We start from the raw sequence: 17,892 nt of genomic DNA, 5'->3' as shown, positions 1-17,892 counted from the left end.
AGAAACTTCTTATTACCCTCCTTAATTTTTTCCTAACAAGCTACTAACAAGTAGCTTGTTACTTGTCCCAAATAATTTTTCTGGAAAATAATTTGTTAGTTTTGTTTTTGTGAAACCAAAGACATCTGAATAAGTAACACAAGAGTTTGATTAAAAGCTGATACTCTGGAAGAACCCAAGGAACATGCTGATGCAGCCTACTAGAGCATCAGGATAAGCTTCAATTAAAGCAGTCAGATAACCTGACAGTTCCAAACAACTTAATAGCTAAAAACTCTCTAGGCAGGGATGACCTGAGTCTGACAACATAAAACACAAAAGTCATCCATAACCATGATATTGGCAGGGAAAAAGAAAAGTAGCAACTTTAACAGAAAAAAACCACCACATTTAAGATATTATTATATCAATTCCAACAGAAGTAATATGCTAGCAGAGAATTAGAATGCAAGAGGTTCTCCTTTTAGAAAGCAGAGGGTATGGGGCAAGGAAACCTCTTCTTTCATATAATGATTTTCTTAACAATCCTTATTTCCAACATTTTACTGCTCCCCCCAGCATTCATTTAACAAGGAGGCAATTTTATTCAGTGCTTTAAGCCCATCTCCAAAGCTGTCAGATAAACCATTCGCCGCTGCATAAAACCAGCAATGCTAGTGCATAGCAAAATACAGGGTATAAACTAATCAGGTTCATTTCAAAGGATGCTTTTTATTTCAGCTAAAAGAGCACAAGAGGTGGGCAAAGCACCATGTTTAGAGAATCCTCTTTCCAACCCTAAACCTCTCATAGCATGGAGGAAATGCTACTCATCTGAGAAGGATCTATAATCTAGCCAAACACCACTGGAATTGTTTGATATGCCATTTGGTTAAATATTCACAAATACAGCAGAAAGCAAGATCTGGCTTTCACTGCATTCAAAACAAGTCAGAAAAACACAAAATCCCTTTCAACGCAAAGCACTACGCACAGCTGGGTTTCGGTGCACAGGAAGAAAGAAGGGCAGGAGGAAGACTGCTGATCCACACCACCAGAGGAACCACACAGCTTTGTTTGGAAACTATTTACAATCGGCTCTTAAACATCAGATCAAGGCTGCAAGTTTCAAAATAGACACAAATGAGACATCATAGCATGCAAGGGGACGAGAGACCTCAAAACCCACCTGCCCTGACATTCTGGACACTCTCCCAACCTCTTTGTGCTTCGCACATGCTCAAAGGGGCAAAACCAATCTGTTCGAATTTTAGCCTGCGAATGAACAGTAATAACACCACATTACAGCTGAAAACTTCACTACATTAAACATTATGGAGAAACTACATTTCACTCAAAGGACCATTTGGGCCATTGAAAATAAAAGCACAGTCCCAACAAGTCATTTCCTAAGAAATCAAGTGCTTTCCCTAAAACCCTATCAAGGACTATTTGATAGTTCACATTTTCATAAGAAAATGTGATAGCTTTCTTATAACTTCAGTTCACCTCCAAATACAAGCAGTTGCAAGGTCATTTTTGTGCTTCCACAGACAGTGGAAGAAGTTCCAGGATGTCTGTTACAGCTTTTTCAACACTCATGCATGACAAGAATCTTCTTTGGTTGGTTTCAGTACCATTTAGCACAGAGGAAGAGATAAAATTTGCATCCATTTTGTGAATATAGGTGATCTCACCAGCAGTGCACTGAATAGAAAGTGAGGCACTCAACTACTGCATCCTGAGCTGCAACATCCAAGTCAAATTCTATCAATTTTAACATTCCTTTTAGCTTCCCGGGGAAAAAGACACCCTTACAAATGCACAGCTCCCAGTTCAATCCCAACTGCTGAACAGAATCCCAAATATTTGCCTCAGAAACAGAAAATAAAGAATTGGGTCTCCTCCTTTGTAGCACTCGCAAGCATTGCTGCCTCTCTGAACACAGCAGCTTCCTTAATATCACTGATTCTGCATTATATCAACTGCTCCATGGCACAAGCTGTCAAAGGGAAGATCATCTACTGCACTGCCTACTCCCAGCACATTTAGAGTGGGTAAGTAAAGAGAAAAAGCAAAGAGTTACCTTTCTGTCTGTTCTTGGTTAGCAAGTGTGTTATGTGCCCTAAAATCCACACAGGATAAATTATTCCTCATACCCAGCTTGAAAGAAATACCTGAAACCTACTGGATCTGTGTGTGGACCATAAGTACAGAGGCATCACAGCACTGCTGAAGCTGTGGGGGTTTTTTAAAAGTCTTAATAAACCAGAAATTAATAGTGCAGCAATGCAGAGAACTAGACTTCAATATATCTTCTTCAGACTTAAAACACACTGACAGCTTACTAATTCACAGCAACCTTGGGTGTTTGCTTTTATCATAATCTATAACAAAGTTAATCAGACATCTCCAGCCAGGAAAAGATTTCTGCAAAGCCATTAAGTGTTTACTGTTGATCAGCAAAATGAATTCTGATCTATGTACCTTCATGACAGTAAAGTCTTTCAGCTTCACACTTTCACCTACAGAACGCTGAGATTTTGCTTCCCTTAAGAGGGCTTCCCAAAATGCTACATAAAATAAACATTGGCTTTTCACAGGCCTCAGAAAACATCACTTACTAAGAATGAATCAAAGCAACAGAAGTGATGAATTCCTAATGTTTTTCCACTTCCAAAAGTGGAAAATCTTGCTCAGAGATTCTGATTTCCAGAAGAATCTCACTACAGAGCTTCGTGTAGCAGTGCCTGAACAAGAGATCTTGCACTGCCATGGTCTGCAGATGGGAAGGCATCTCCTCACTGAAGCATCAAGAGTTTTATGCAAGACAACCACACAAGACAGTGTTTATACACGGATGCAAGCTCTGAAACTCTGAAGCCACACTGAAGGCTCTACAGCAGATAAGTTTCCCAGAGAGAAATCTTCACTTAGCTCATCCGCAGGGCTGTTCCAGCCCATCTACTTCTGGTTATACTCTGCAAGCTGAAGTTTCATTCCAACAGATATTAAGTAATGTGCACAAGTAGCACAATGGTTTGTAGAACAGAAAACAAGTTTAAAACCACAGATAGCTCTCCCTCAAATTTTTTCCTTTGGAAATCCAGCTCTTTTTCTTTGCCAACACCCACAAAGACAGACAGCATACTATTACTATTTTTCTTCACCAACCTTCAAGAAAACAAGCCATCCCATATGTTTCACTCCGTTTCTCTAGATTCCTTTGATTTTAAAGGCAAGGATGCCCTATGGGGCAAACCAGACCAAGAAAACAGAGGATCTGTTTAAAGCAAAGTTTCCCCAAGTACAGGCCATAATATCAAACAGCATTACAGGACTTAAAAGTAGCTTTTGCAAGCCAAATGGAAATTCAGCTGTGGAAATAAAGCTCATGAGCCCAAGACTGAAATTGGAAGTGCATTGCCCAGCAAAGCATGACTGCAGGAGCTAGTTCAGAGACACAGAAATCAAGTAATTGATTACAGCTGCCTGGCTCGAGATATTTCCCTGTTGCCCTCAAGTTTTTATACCTGACATCACTCTCCATAAGGGCACCTTGGCCATGCCGCACTGTTTTCAGCTGAAGAGGGGAGTGGTAAAATGCTAAAGAGCTTTGCATCCACTGCAGTGCATGAGGATATATATATATATATATATATATATATATATGGATATATACAAGACTCAGATTTTATCTGTACTACCTCATTTTTATGTGGGTTTTGCAGATACCCAAATTATTTCCCGTCCTCCCCTGCCCAGCTTAAGGTGCTGCACATGCATTTCAGAATATAAACCACACATTCCCTTGCTACTCTGGCAATACTTTGGCATTATACCAATACAGGAACATCTCTGTGGGTCTCACACAACTATCTTCCTTTCCTCCTACAGCCCTGTCAAAAGCAGAGGAAAGAGCATTTGTAGAAATCTCTCAGGCTGTACCACCCTGAGGGGGAGCAGAAGATAAGAATGACATCCAGAAATACTCACACCCCATCAGTCTCTTTCAGTATCTTTGTAAAACTCAGAAGCAAATCTCCTGAAACTGCCCATTATAAAGGAACAAGCCTGGAATCTACTGGAGAAGCATTCATGTCTGAACAAATCCCAAATTTTTCCTCTCAGAGTTTTGCCCAAGGACAAAAAAACTCCACTAGGCTATTTTACAACCACTAGGAAAAGGAGACTTTCCACATCCAGAAAATTTACATGTTTGAGTAACACAATACTATTCTTAGCTCTGAACTGAGCTCATACACAAGGCAAAATACGAGGCTGCTAAACTACATGGAACCTTGTTTACAATTCTCAAAACAGTTTCAGGTTGTGTTCAAAATTACTCCAAAAAGCTGGTTTTCCAAGAAAAGATGACATTCAGAGTTATTCTCATCTACATCTACCCCTGAGTTACCTGGGGTAGCAGAACATTCATGTCCATTCTCACTCAAACTCAACATCCCAACACTGTTATTACTACTGCAGGCAGCAGATGTGAAGCAATAGTACTGACAAGGAGAACAATGAAAAAACAAGGAGTTTCATAAGCCAGGGAACCAGCAAAGCATGATTTCCTCTGGGTACATGTCTTGCAGTTGGATTCCTCCTTTGTCTACTGAGGTGACAGCTCCAACTGGAGCTTTTCCTCAGAGGTGAGAATCAGTCACATGGATTCCCTGATGTCTAACAAGGAGGGGGGTGGGAATCTCATTCATCTTACAGCCTCTCCTCACCAAAGCTCAAATAGCATCGGGAGGCTGTGGAATAAAATCAGTTCAGTGACATCCTTCATTTCCAGTTACAGACTACAACCTCACCTGTCACTACAGCTCTCAGTAAATCACAGTGTATTCACCAGAGGCAGATGGAAAATGACTGGGATAGGGAGCCAGTGGTGCCAGCACAGGAGCAGTGACTGCTTCACTCCACCTGTGGTATCACCACCCCAAAACTGTTGTTAAACAGCTTATCCCACACCACAAATACCAGCAGTTCTAGAGGCTACCAGCAGTTATGACCATCAGTGTGAAACAGGCACCTGTTCAGAACTTCTCCAGATTTTAACCAGGATTCATTTATGCCAAGACAAACTGCCCATCTGAACAGTCATTATCTGGACTTTTGTTCTGCCATAACAACAAATAACAAAAAACTAAAAGGTTCTGTCAAATTCTGCTTGCTATACCACATATTTAAAATTTTGACAACAGCTGTCACACTGCATATGTCTGTACATCAAATAAACTCCATCCTTCTCCAAATACAGAATAAAGTCTAGGAACAGAAGCAGGAAGAAAATGAAATGTGTGTTACTCCTGACCAGACCAGCCTTTGCATTTAATAATGACTAAGTAAACCAAAGACTGCTCACAATCACTTATGCAAGAATCACTTAGTTCATGCACAAGTAAGAATGGTGGCAGGAGGTGGGAGAACATCCCTTTGCACTCGTGGTTACAATGAATGTGCTGTTTTTACAAGTGAATACACTTATTTTCTGGATATTAAAGAGCATCATACATTCTTATCTCTTCTAGTTTAACTCAGCTAAGTGTTTTGGTCTCTTGACTTAGGCATGACAAACTGATCTTTAATGCATTTCTCAATCTCTGTACAGCACAAAGCATCCCACTTTTACCATCTGAAATATTTGTAACTAATTTCATCGGTTCACAAAAGTGAGACAGCTGCTTTTTCTCAACTGTCATTTTTGCCCAAACCTTACAAATCAGCCCATACCCTTCTGGCTTGGGTCTGAATAGAGTCTGCAACTGGACCCCAGCCAACCCCAAATCCAGTTCCTTCCTTCCCGCCTGGACTGGCTACAGAATGCCCAGAGGTGAAAGAGCGAATCACTTTTCCCTCAAAAATCTGCTTACCCTTTAACAAAGTATCATTTTACCATTGTTCTCTCTCCACCAAGAGATTTCCAGTAGGTAAAGACATAATATAAACCAGTCTCCTCCAAAGAGCTGAAGGTGCAAACCAGCAATAAATGATCAGAGGCCAATTCTTGAGTTGAATTTAAAGTCACATTGCACATAATAAACTGCGAGGGTACACAGAGCTTGACTTACACCCTGCTAATCACTTAAACCCTGGCTTTGCTTACAGAGGGAACTGTACTTTCTGTAGTCTTCCTGCATCCTTACATGGACAGCTATTTGCTGGATTACACCAGTCTCTGCATGCTGGAAACTCCAAACTTGCAATAAAACTGGATATATGGCACTCCAGTTTTGCAGCTGGAAGTGGGATTGCACAACCAGAGATAAGGCACAGCTGAACGAGCCATGGAACTGCAGCATTTTGTGCTCAAACATGGAAAGGAAGGCACCAAACCCAAGGCTAAAGTTAAAGCTCTTTCGCTCTGACAGCAAGCAGACTGTGAAAATACTGGGAAAAAAACAGCTTATTTATCTTTCATAGGGAAAAGAAGGAACATACCTAGAGCTTTTGGGAAAGCTCCATCAAAGTCTTCAAATGGGTGCAGGGACCCATTACCAAAAAGGGTAGAAACGAACATTTGGGTATTAAGAAAATATTTGTGAAAATTATGGAAAAAAATTTGCAGTGCACATCCCTAAAACTAAACAAGCAGCTTGCAGTCTCTAGCCCAGCACCTTCAGCAAGGCATCTCAGCTAGAGAACAAATCTCAACACAGTCAGTAAGGCTAAAGCACTGCAGCTTCCACGGCCACTGCCCATGCAGCCACGTTCCTGCAACCTCCCGGAATGCCAGCGCCATCCCAAGGGCAGCTGCATCACCAGTGGTGTTTTGAGGCATCTCTCATCTTTCAGACTTTTCATTCTTCCAGTGAAGCCCAGCTAAAAACAAAGTGGAGTAAAAAACCATCCAAGGCTTGTCCATTTGGCTGTTGCCAAACTTCCTTCTCCAGTTTTCACCCTGATGGAAGAGGTTACTCAGATTCTCTTATGGCCTGTAACACCTGCCTCCTCACAGATCTGCCCCAATTCCAAATCATTCCATTTGCTTAATTTGCTGGTGGCTTTTTGGCAAAAGCCACCAAGGTGGTGACAGCCCATTTAATTAAATCTTCTGGCAGAGTCAGATGAGGGAACACTTATGAAGAATTCCTCTGCCTGGACTGCAGTCCTTCCAGAGGAGGTGCAGACCTGCAGCAGGGCACTGCCACCTCTCCCATCACACACGTGGCTCTGGGGCTTCTGGAATGGGTCTTCTGCCCACAGCCCAGCAGAGAAGGCCACACACCAAACTCATGAATCAAAACTCACTCCCTGATACACTGAGAAACTATTCCAGCAAATTTTAAGATTCAGAATGCAATTCAAACTAAGTATTGCACGTATGTTAGCAGAAAGGTTAGGGCAAGCACAAGGTAATAAATCCTATCAAGTCTGAAAGATTCTTCTTCAACACCAAAATGATTTTGAATCCAAGTATTGAGCTGCACAGCTCTTTGCTCTCAGAGGTCAAACATGCACTAGGAGGAAGGCAAGTTGAAAGTATAGCAACATTTTGGTATATTAGTCAATGCTCCATAAAAAACACAGTCAATCTGTGAGGTGCTGAACCCTGCCACGGGATGTGCTGGGAAGCAGGAACCACGCAGCCCTTGCTATCTTTCACCAGCTCCGCGTCTCCTGTGAAAGGAGGACACACACACACAACACTCCTGTTTCAAAGGCTGTGGCTTCACCAGCACTAAATCAGACACCAACAATCAAACTGAATTCATGCTGTTGCACATGAAGAAATACAGCTGTGCTTATATCAAAGTTTCAGCCCATTACCTTCTGTGTCCAGACTAAACAGTTCTTTCACTCTTCCTAAGGGCACGTGCTTAAGGGTTTGCACATTTGGGCTCCAGTTTATTTGTAATAGGCAAGCAGAGGTTTAAGCTTTTAATCACTTCAATTTGTTTACTTTCATACAGTGACTAATTGTCTTCAGTCAGTCCCACTCCGTCCTCACCCATGACATTTCCATGCCTTAAGAGGATACACGTCAGAAGTTTGAAGCCTACCTGTTTGTTGAGGCTTTATTAAAGCCTGCCAGTTTGAAGAATAAAATTGTTTCATGACAGCTTATGAACTTACTGGACTCTAAATTAAAGACAGCACACGTATTTCTGGGTAAAGAGTAATTTGAAAGCCCACTAAACCCATCATTACAGTTCAATAAGTATTTCAAAAAGATAAAAAATGTTCCTCAGAGAGAAAGACTGACAACAATTTTTTGTCCTCAATTCCTTGAATGTAAAGAGAAAAAAAAAATTTTGCAACAACAGGGGTCAGTTAACATTACAGTACTCAAGGAGATGACCATAATGATTCCCAGCCCTCTGCTTTTAACCTACTATGTGCCAGCTGTCTCATAACTTTTCTTGCCTGTCCCTGCTCCTTTGGGGAGGCAGCACAGCAAACAGACATTTTACACAGTATTTATCTCACTGTGCAGCTGCCTGCACCTCTGGTAAATACAATTAGTTGCTACACGGCAATGTAGCTATATCACAGTTAATATAAGCAAAAAATATGACAGAAGAACATGAGGTCTTTATTGACAGACACTTGACGAGGGCACGTGTGGTCTTTGTACCAATTCCCTAGAACAGGAAGCTTTCTGCTACCCAGATTAGGTACAGCTCATATCTACTTCATCCTCCTTGAAACTCGTGAGTTCTAGCTACAGTGAGGTCAGTGTGCAACATTAAAAAGTATACTGTTAAATGACCTGAAGTAAATCACTTCCAGAAGCACAAAACAGAGCTTGCTTGCTTTCCCTCCCTTCAGGAGAAACAAACTGCTATTGAAAGCAGGATGTCTAGTAGGTCCTTCAGCTATCAGCACCTTCATATCATTCCTCATCAAACAGAGTTCATCTCCAAACCACTTTGCTTTTAATACAACAAACACTTCAGCTTTGTAGACATCATCTGTATCCATTTTCACAACTGCTGTTTATAATGTGTTCCCTACAGATGACATTTCTGTTGTGAAACAGAGGAAAGCTTTTAGCTGAATTACTCTTTCTTCTCCGTGAGCCAATAACTGCTGTACTACCCAGCTGCGTGTGTGCTTCCCAGCGATCTCACACAAGGACTTCCAAGGCTGGAATATGAAGAACTGAGCGAAACTTCATTGCAAAACAGCTGACAGTTGCTATTTTTAGGAACAGAGGTGATACTAATCAGTACAAGTAATGGTAGAAGCATTGTCTAGATGAAGACAATGCAAGTCCAGTGTCACCTTGTTCACACACCACTCATAATCCCATCACACTAAAATGCTGCGTCCTCCTGCCACACGGCCCCTCAGTGACAAGTCTTCCAAGACCAAATATTTTAAACTGCTGAAGCTTCACTGTACAAGGATTTCCTACAAGGACTGTCTTCCTGGATCCTAAGATCTTTTAACTCACGCCAACAAGTGCTGTTTGTGGAAAGGGAAGGAGAGAGATGTTTATTCCTAGGCAAACCCAAACCCTTACTCTTAGTGCTGAATTCCCAGCACCACGATGCCTACTCAGACTTTAAGAAAACCCTACAGTTTGCTGCCCACCATCCTTCCCTGGTCTTTGTTTGATTTCAAATCATTATCCAGTCATCAACACTGCAGAGACCCGGCGAGAGAGTATTTGCACAGGAGGTCACATTACAAGGTCAAACAGAGGAGTCAGCACAGAAGGGGCACAGCTGGTGGTGCAGAGGGTGCTCGATGCTGCAGCACAGCCGAGGAGCTGGGACAGCGCTGCTCCTGCCCTCAGAGCTCACTAATCTCTGCTTTGGAACTCCCACTGCTCTCGACTGTACTCCTTGCTTAACATGAGCACCAAGACTATTGCAGGCTAGCGAGTAATAGGATTAAAGCAGTCTAATCCCAGATGTTACTTACAGTTCGTCAGACAAGTCACGAACTGGTCCCCCAAAGTACGGGAATGTCACTGTGAACTCAAGACCCAGGGCTAACACACATAAAGCTACACCAGGAGATGCCTAAAAACAAATACGATGCAACGATAAGGGAGGCATAAAATTCTGAACTGCATCTTATCAAGAGGGAAACAAGCCTTCTAAAGGAAAAGTGAAAAATGCAAAGGTACCATTTAGTGATGTCTTTATAAAACAAACAAAATGAGCAGCTTTGCCTCAGAAGTCTCTGGAAGCAGGCACACTCCCTATGCCAGCATCCCCATTCCTGTCCCTCAAGGTTTAAACTCGTGACAAGTCACATGCAAGCTTTTCAGTGGTGACCTTGGGACAGAGCAAGAATAAACATAAGGATTTCTGTTGATAAAAGGAAAAGCATCCTCAACACAAACGAGATTTAGGATATCAAACAGTAGAGGCAAAAAAGGATTTGACAGCACAAAGTACACTGCAAAACCAGCTAGAGATCCTGCTTCAAGCTGGGAGCTTAGACCAAATCCTCCTCTACTTCACTTGCCTTGCAGACCAGAGGACAAGTAAGTCACAACTATGACAGTGCAGAATAACCAGACACAACTGAGACAACATCACAAGAAGCACTAAACAAAGACTGCAACTAACACGCCAGAGGAGTAATCTTTGGAAGGTTTCATAGCCACACCAGTCACAACTGCTCAGGACAAACTGAGAACCAAAGGCTGTGCAGATGCTTCCAACAGGAAACATGACACTTCAGTAGGACTTTGCAAACAGTTGTAAAACTTCTCTGCTGGCACCCTGAACTAACAAACCCTACCTAGAGCAAGGCACGGGCTCAGTGCTGTAGCATGCTCAGACACCTTCTCATTAGGGTACAGAAGGAGGTTGTTACCTTCTCAGAGTATCAAATTTCTACCTTCTATCACTACTGAGCAAGTCAGAGAGCAGCATTACTCCTGTAAGTATAAACCAGACATAATTTCAGTTTGAATTGGATAATAAAAAGTTCCTGACTTCCTAGGAAAAATCTATTCTCAAGCAACCAGGTAAGCAAAGTTGAAGAACAGCCTGCTGTTAAGGAGCATGAAATAGCTTAAGTAAGCTACTGCTTTCAGCAACAAAAAACAAACCTTAATAGCCTAGAAAGTAATTTCTTGGTTTATATGCGTATTTTAAAGTAGAACTACGTGGACTGTTACAGTACTTACCCATTTATGAATGTCAGCTGAAAATGGAAAACTATTCATCCCTGATTCTGCCAGGATCGAAGAGGAGCAGCTACTTGGTTCTACACAAGAAGTGCATCAAAGTCCTACATTTCCCAGACTTGTTTCTTCAGAGTAAACTGTTTTCCATATTTTAAGAAAAAAACCCTGAGTCTTCCACTTCCACATGTGTGACCTCCTGCCTGTACACACCAAGGGGATTGGTTTAACTTCCAGAATACACTCAGTTTCCTTTTTATAACAAATATTAAACATGCAGACGTTTGATGCTGTGATTTGCTTCAATAAACATAGATTTTAGAGTCTGACGTTTCTGCTCTCTGATTTTACATCGGTACTGAGATGTTGTGAATAAAGCCTACAGCTGGATACAAACCTGCACTCTGAGAAAGTCAAAAGTACTCCAAGGAATAGGAGAGCTGCAGAAAACCAACTCAAGTATGTTTTCTTTCTTAGCTTAAATGAAGCAAAACCTTTGCTCTATCCAACCATACACAAGCTTTCAAAAGAAATCCACAGACCTTTCCTCAGATATAATCCTTTCCACTGTTTTCCTACATTGCAGTTAATGTTCTATTCAGACACAATTCTTCTGGTTTTTGATTAATCTCCTTGCAAGTTCTGAACTGACCCTGATCACACATTCTCAATATGCACATATAAAATCTGCCATAAACCCAGCACAAGACATAAAGGTCTCCAAGAAGCCACTGTCAATAACAAAGAAAAAAAAAAATTTGTTTCTCCAGAACAGCAGCCTTCCAGCTATCACTGCTGGAGCCAACGATTGTCAGAAAATCACGACCTTGAACACATTTAACTGGTGGCTCCCATTATGTGCTACAGCCACCCCTTGAAATGAAACCTGAAGTACATTTTTAAATAAGGCTTAAAAGCAGAACTCCAGTTCTGCTAAACCTAAGCAGTTTCACCGATATATCTACACCAGTTAGTGCAGAAAATCACCAGGTCATTAAACAAAGCCTCAGTCTGGTATCAGACAGCAAATCCACCTATGTGCAAACCAAGTCCCCAGCCTAATTCCACAGCCAGGGTGACTCTCCCTCCTCCTTCAGTTCATACACAGAAGCAAACAGCAGTCAAGGACAAGCAGAGATACCACACTGCATTTGTCAACACCACTGGAAACCTGCATCGGCTTCCTCCTGAACTGCACAGCAAGAGATGAACAGGAGTTATGTGAAAAGCCAGACAGGTAACTTTAAAAAATGGAAATGTGTTTATAAGCAGAAGACACCCCAAAAACTTTATTTACCCTGCAAGGAGGTAGTGGTAGTGAGAACTTTGATCAGTCAGAAAAAGCCAGTATGAAAAACAGGAACTTAAAAATGCATGTCCCTTCAGATTAACAAAAGAAAAGACTGCTTCAGATCTAAAGTTGTTTCAAGTATAAAGTGGTCCATCAATGAGAAGAGCTTCCCAAAAATTACCACAAAATGTATCACTGTAAACACAGGTGAGAATTTTTGTAGAATCGCAGAATGGTTTGGGTTGGAAGAGACCTTAAAGACCATCCAGTTCCAGCCCTCTGCTACAGGCAAAGACACCTTCCACTAGACCAAGTTGCTCCAAGACCTATCCTTTTATTCTGCTTTCTCAAAAGGTTAAATTTAAGCACAACTACAGACTGTTTATTCGAGGATGTCCAACAGTCCACATTAAGCAACGCTCACATAACAATTCACAGTGGCTTCTTTCAGCACTGAAGCCTCCAAGTTAACAAATTTATTTATTTTAATAGTAGACAATGGAAAATTTACATGTAAAATGTTGACAGCAATTTCAAAGTGACTACTGTGACAACACTGAGGGCCAGCTCTTAGAGTTTTGTCTGGTTAAATTAAAAAAAAGCATTACATACTGCAAATTCCTTTAAGTCTGTAAGACAGTCTTCCTCAGATGAGGATGCACAAGGCTGCACCTCCTTGCTAATGAGTAGCAAATACCAAAGAAGTGTTTGGTTAGTATGAAATATTCCATTTACATGCACATAACTACCAGAAACCCCATCCAAAACTGCCATACAAGAAAGCATTCAATGTCAGGTACACATCTTTCACTGCTACTGAACTCAGCCACTGACTACAGCTCATGTCTCTTTGCTGTTCCTCCTTCAATTTACATCATTTTAATCAAGTGACTTTTCTGAGAGGGCACAGCTGCCCGTCCCCACCATGCAGTCCCAAGGGAGGAGAGATTTAAGGGCACCAGGCCACTGACACCTGCCTTCGGTGACAGTCACCCCCGCAGCCAGGGACCAGCTCCTGCACGCATTAAGCAGAGCCGTGCTGGCTGGAATGACACTGCATGATTCAAAGTTAGGGGACAAAGGGGCATCAGGAGGAAGGGGCCAGGACATGCAACATGCACCTCAAAATGTTAACAAGACACCAGATAAGTCAAACAAAAGCTACTGACAAACACACTAACAAACACCCTGACACTATTCAGGTACTTGGTACTGCATTCAGCATCTCCTCAACTCCCTCCAGCCCCACAGTTCCAAGAAATATATAATGAGCCATTACTTTGACAGGACTTCAAACAAAGCTGCTTTCTTTTTTTCTTCGAAAAGAATTAGAATATGAATGTTTCTGCTTCACCAAGAAATCCAGAGCCTTTTGTGAACAGATGATGCTACGAGCAGATGTACACAAGCAGATTCACAATCAAGCAGATGATCTCTTCTTTACCAGCCATCTTGACCTGTCTGGCTCGATTTACATAAACTGTTTCTATTCACTACAACATTGATTATGTAAACCTCGACAAAATCTTAACCAAACACACGCTGCCACATCACTGACAGCACAGACGTAGCACAGTGCTGGGAGAAGGTTATTAGAAATGTGTTTGCTGCACCGACCGACACGAAACGCCTTGGGCTTTACTGGAGCTCACATTAAGGCGCAGACTGAGCAATCACAACTACTGCGAGACAATAAGGAACGTGTCCTGCTGGGAAAGCCACCTCCTGCCAAAAAAACGCCTTCCCCTCGACTTAAAGGTCAAGGTACAGCAACCCCACTTTAATACTGCTAAGGTAAAGTGAGAGTGAAAGATAAAGGGAAAGTTTTGTCATCTTAAAAACAGGAGCTCAGCAGTTTGCCAGGTATGCCAATTCCTTTGTTCATCATCCTTTTCACCACCTAATTTAAAAGTCTTACAGTTCAAGACACAAGTTATTCATCAACATCACAATCAAGGCTTTTTTTTAAAAAAACAACCCACACAGTGTCTCAAAACAGCTTTTTCTTTTTTTTTTTTTTTAATCTAGCTGCGAGGCTGTGCTATCAATTTTAATCAGGCAGTTGTAACAGGAGCTGCAACACTACGCTTCTCCTGGTCCCCAGGTCTCAGTTTCACTACAGGGAAAGAGAGAAGGAGAGCAGATTTACATTGTCTTATTTAAATGAAACTCCAGATTACAATATTTTAATACAAAATAGGTATTAGGAGGGTTTTTTAGCATACTGAACAGCTTAAGCTGTTCCAAGAGTTCCTAGTCACAAACGTTGAGTCACCAAAAAAGACAGAGATGTTTGCATTATTTATGGCACTACAAACAACATTTAAGACATCTCTGATAGGACACGCAGTCATCAACTCCTAAAGTGGCAAATGGATCTTAAAACGCCAATCTTCAGTCTAAAAATTAAAAATACAGTTAGTGAAGTCGTGAGATTTCCTGGACTGCTTCCATCACGTCTACCTATCCCTGCATCACACTGCCAGGCACATTGTGTAAGCAGCGACAGCCAATGCCCCATTGTTTCAGCGCAGCCACAGAGACACCGTGACCAGAGGGACTCGGCTCCCGTACACAGAGTTCTTGTTCCTGGCTGCACTGCAAGGACAACAGGATCTGTTTGGCTTCTCAGTACATCTTACACCTACAAGATGCAACCTCGGTAGTTTTAGAGAACAGCTGAAACTCAAATAGGACCTAAACTCAGCCATACACATTTTATTTAGACTTTATTGGCATGTTTCAACACACACAGTGAAGATCAAGAGCCCAGCAGAACCGATAAGCCGAGATCAATGCGTCCCCATATTAAAGGCAAAGCACAGCAGACTTTGCCAGGTTAAGATCAGAGCCAAACATTTCATACTTCTGTACTTTCAACTGCTGCTAAATATAGTAAAGCAACAGAAAGGAAAATGTTTCCAGCTGTGCACAAAGAGCCTCTGCAGCACAACATCAATTTATGCACTCTAATTTAATTAAAGATTCTGCATTATACTACGACTTTATTGTCAGAGACAGTGTTGCACAGCTGAGCTCACTCTCCATTTCCACAACCGAAACAGTAAGAACGTCTCTTTATTAAATTTCGTGTGATAAGGGTGTTTCTCGTGAAACAAGGGACTTAAATTAGAGGATTTTAAGTACCAGCTACGCCACATTCATGGTAGCAGCTATGTTTTATTCCACGGTAACTGCATCTTGACCCAGTCTCGTGACAGGAAACATTTAGCATCCCTTAAGGAAAAAAGGTGCACTACTGGATACGAGTACGCAGCCTGGAACTGCTCTTTTTCAAACAGTTATTCTGCAAAGGTGAACACGGCTCTTTATGAAAGGACCGAAACAAAACAAAAATCCCTAAGAGACCGGAATAGGGCTTTCTACGACCTTGCAGCAAAAATGTACCAGATTCTGGGGGCGGCTGAGTAACGCAGCGAGGCTGTGACTGTTCTGCTTCGCGGCTGGCTCGAAACCTTTCTGTTGTGTTTAGGACTAAAAAAATTACTCCATTAACCATACGTTACCACGTATTAAACTACCAAAATTAAGCATCTCTTCTAAGGTTCGCGAGGGCTCTCAGCACGCACGGCTTAGACGCTTCTCCCTCATCTGCTTCCGCAGCGCTCAGCAGAGCGGCCGCGAGCTTTAACAGCAGGGCAACAGCGTAATGCCAAGCGGATTACTTTAAGATCCATATCAAGCCGAGAAAATAAACATTTCCACGACGAATCTGAATATAAGTGCTTCACCCTCCTCCCCTCTCCCCCTCCTCTGCTCCTCATTCCAAAGTCATCTCCCTGCCATCTACAAGGAGGACGCCGTCTCCCGGAGCCAGCGGCGGAGGGACGGCGGCACCGGCGGAGGGACGGGGCCCGCAGCGGGGGGGTTCGTGTGCCATAACCCCGCACCCGCGGCCCGCACCAAGTTTCTTCCCCAGCCCCGCCGCGACCTCGATGCCCGAGAGCGGCCGGACCCTGCTCCGTCCGTCCGCCCCGTCACTCCGGCACCGGGACCCGGCAAGGGCCGCACCGCGCGGGCCCCTAAGGCACCGGGGACCACCTCCATCCATCCATCCATCCCATCCATCCATCCATCCCCGCTCTCCTCCGGCAGCGGGACTCCGCTCCATCCCTCCCCGCTCCCCTCCGGCACCAGGACCCCGCAACGGCCGCACCGCGCGCCCCGTCACGCACCGGGACCTCCCCCCCCCCTTCACTCCTCCATCCCTTCCCGCTCCGCTCAGGCACCGGGACCCCCCCCTACCCATCCCTCCCTCCTCCCCTAAGATACCGGGACACCCCCATCCATCCCTCAGGCACCGGATCACCCCCCCCCGCCTCCAGCGGCCGCGCCGCGCACTCGGCCGGCGGGAAGCGGGAAGCGCCTCGCGCCCCCTCGCGCCCCCGTCCACCTCCGAGCGCTCCCTCGCAGCGCGGAGACGCGGCCGGCGCGGAGCCGGAGGGTGGGAGGCGGCAGCCCCCGCCACTCCCGGCGCCCCGGGACCGCCGCGCTTCCCCCCTCCCCGGAGCCCCTGCCCAGCGCTCACCCCAGCACCACCAGCTCCCCGTACTTGACGGGCTCCTTGTTCAGCGCGCACAGCTCCTCCTGGCTGGGGGAAAACATGGGGCCGCCGCTGTGGTGGCTCCGGCTGCCCCCGTCCCAGCCGCTGCCGCGGGGGCGCGTCCCGAGCGGGCTCCGCTCCGCTCTGCGCCGCTGGCCACCGGCAACGGCCACTACACCGCGGGGGGGGGCGGGGGGCGGAGCCGCCGGGGGAACGGACCAACCCGCCGCGGCGGGGGGGCGGGAGGAGCGAAACGGCGCCGTCCCCCCCCGGCGGGGCTGCGAGTGGCCCCGCCCTCCCCGCGCCTATTAACTGCCGGCGAACGGGGCGGGGCCTGGCGCGGGTGCGCTCCGCCCCCTTCCGCCCCCTGCTCCCCCCGGCACAGGCAGCAGTGGTACGGCCCGGCCGTGTTATGTAAACATAGAGTAAAGCGGACCCGGCCGCTCTTAAAGGGGCCGCGCAGCGGCGGCCGCGGCTGGGGGTCGGGGTCACCGAGGGCTCCTGCCCGCGGGGCTCTCTAGGTCACCTCACCCTGGATTCCACATCACCGGTGGGGTTCTAGAGCCTCTCCTGCCCCTGGGGCGTGTCCAGATCTATGGGGAGTCTCTGGACCTCACCTGCCGCAGGTTTGGGTGACTGCGGGGCTGCGTCGCGTCCTGTCTGGGGCGGGGGTTCTGAACCACCGCGGCTTTGGAGACCTGTGGAGAGCTCCTGGGTCACCTCCTGCCCCAGAGGGAGGGAGCTCAGCCACCCCCATCCCGTGCACCTTCCACAGGGTCTCAGCAGTGGGGCCACCATCAGGCTCTGCACTTGTGGCTGCTCTCCTGTCCCATCTCCTGTCTCCCATTCCTGGAGGTGGCAGCAGCCATGGAGCCCACATTCCAGCCTCTTCCGTCCACTGTCTTCTTCTGAGGGGACAGAAATGCCCCCTCCCCCTTTGTTCTTTAATGGTCCTTC

General features: G+C 44.9%; 1 protein-coding gene across 3 annotated transcripts in view; it reads right to left on the bottom strand.

The window, feature by feature from the left end:
* Positions 1-17,089, bottom strand: part of PELI2 (pellino E3 ubiquitin protein ligase family member 2) — a 64,135-nt gene extending 47,046 nt beyond the window's left edge. For all 3 annotated transcript variants that reach the window (XM_039552577.1, XM_039552578.1, XM_039552579.1), the window contains exon 1: positions 16,921-17,089. In XM_039552577.1, the coding sequence (XP_039408511.1) occupies positions 16,921-16,997 (77 nt within the window). In that variant the 5' untranslated portion in view covers positions 16,998-17,089. The remainder of the gene's footprint in view (positions 1-16,920) is intronic.
* Between the last annotated feature and the right edge of the window lie 803 nt (positions 17,090-17,892).

Source organism: Corvus cornix, chromosome 5 (assembly GCF_000738735.6).
Source record: "Corvus cornix cornix isolate S_Up_H32 chromosome 5, ASM73873v5, whole genome shotgun sequence".
NCBI classification, from domain to species: domain Eukaryota; kingdom Metazoa; phylum Chordata; class Aves; order Passeriformes; family Corvidae; genus Corvus; species Corvus cornix.
This window is presented reverse-complemented; position numbering and strand designations above follow the sequence as displayed.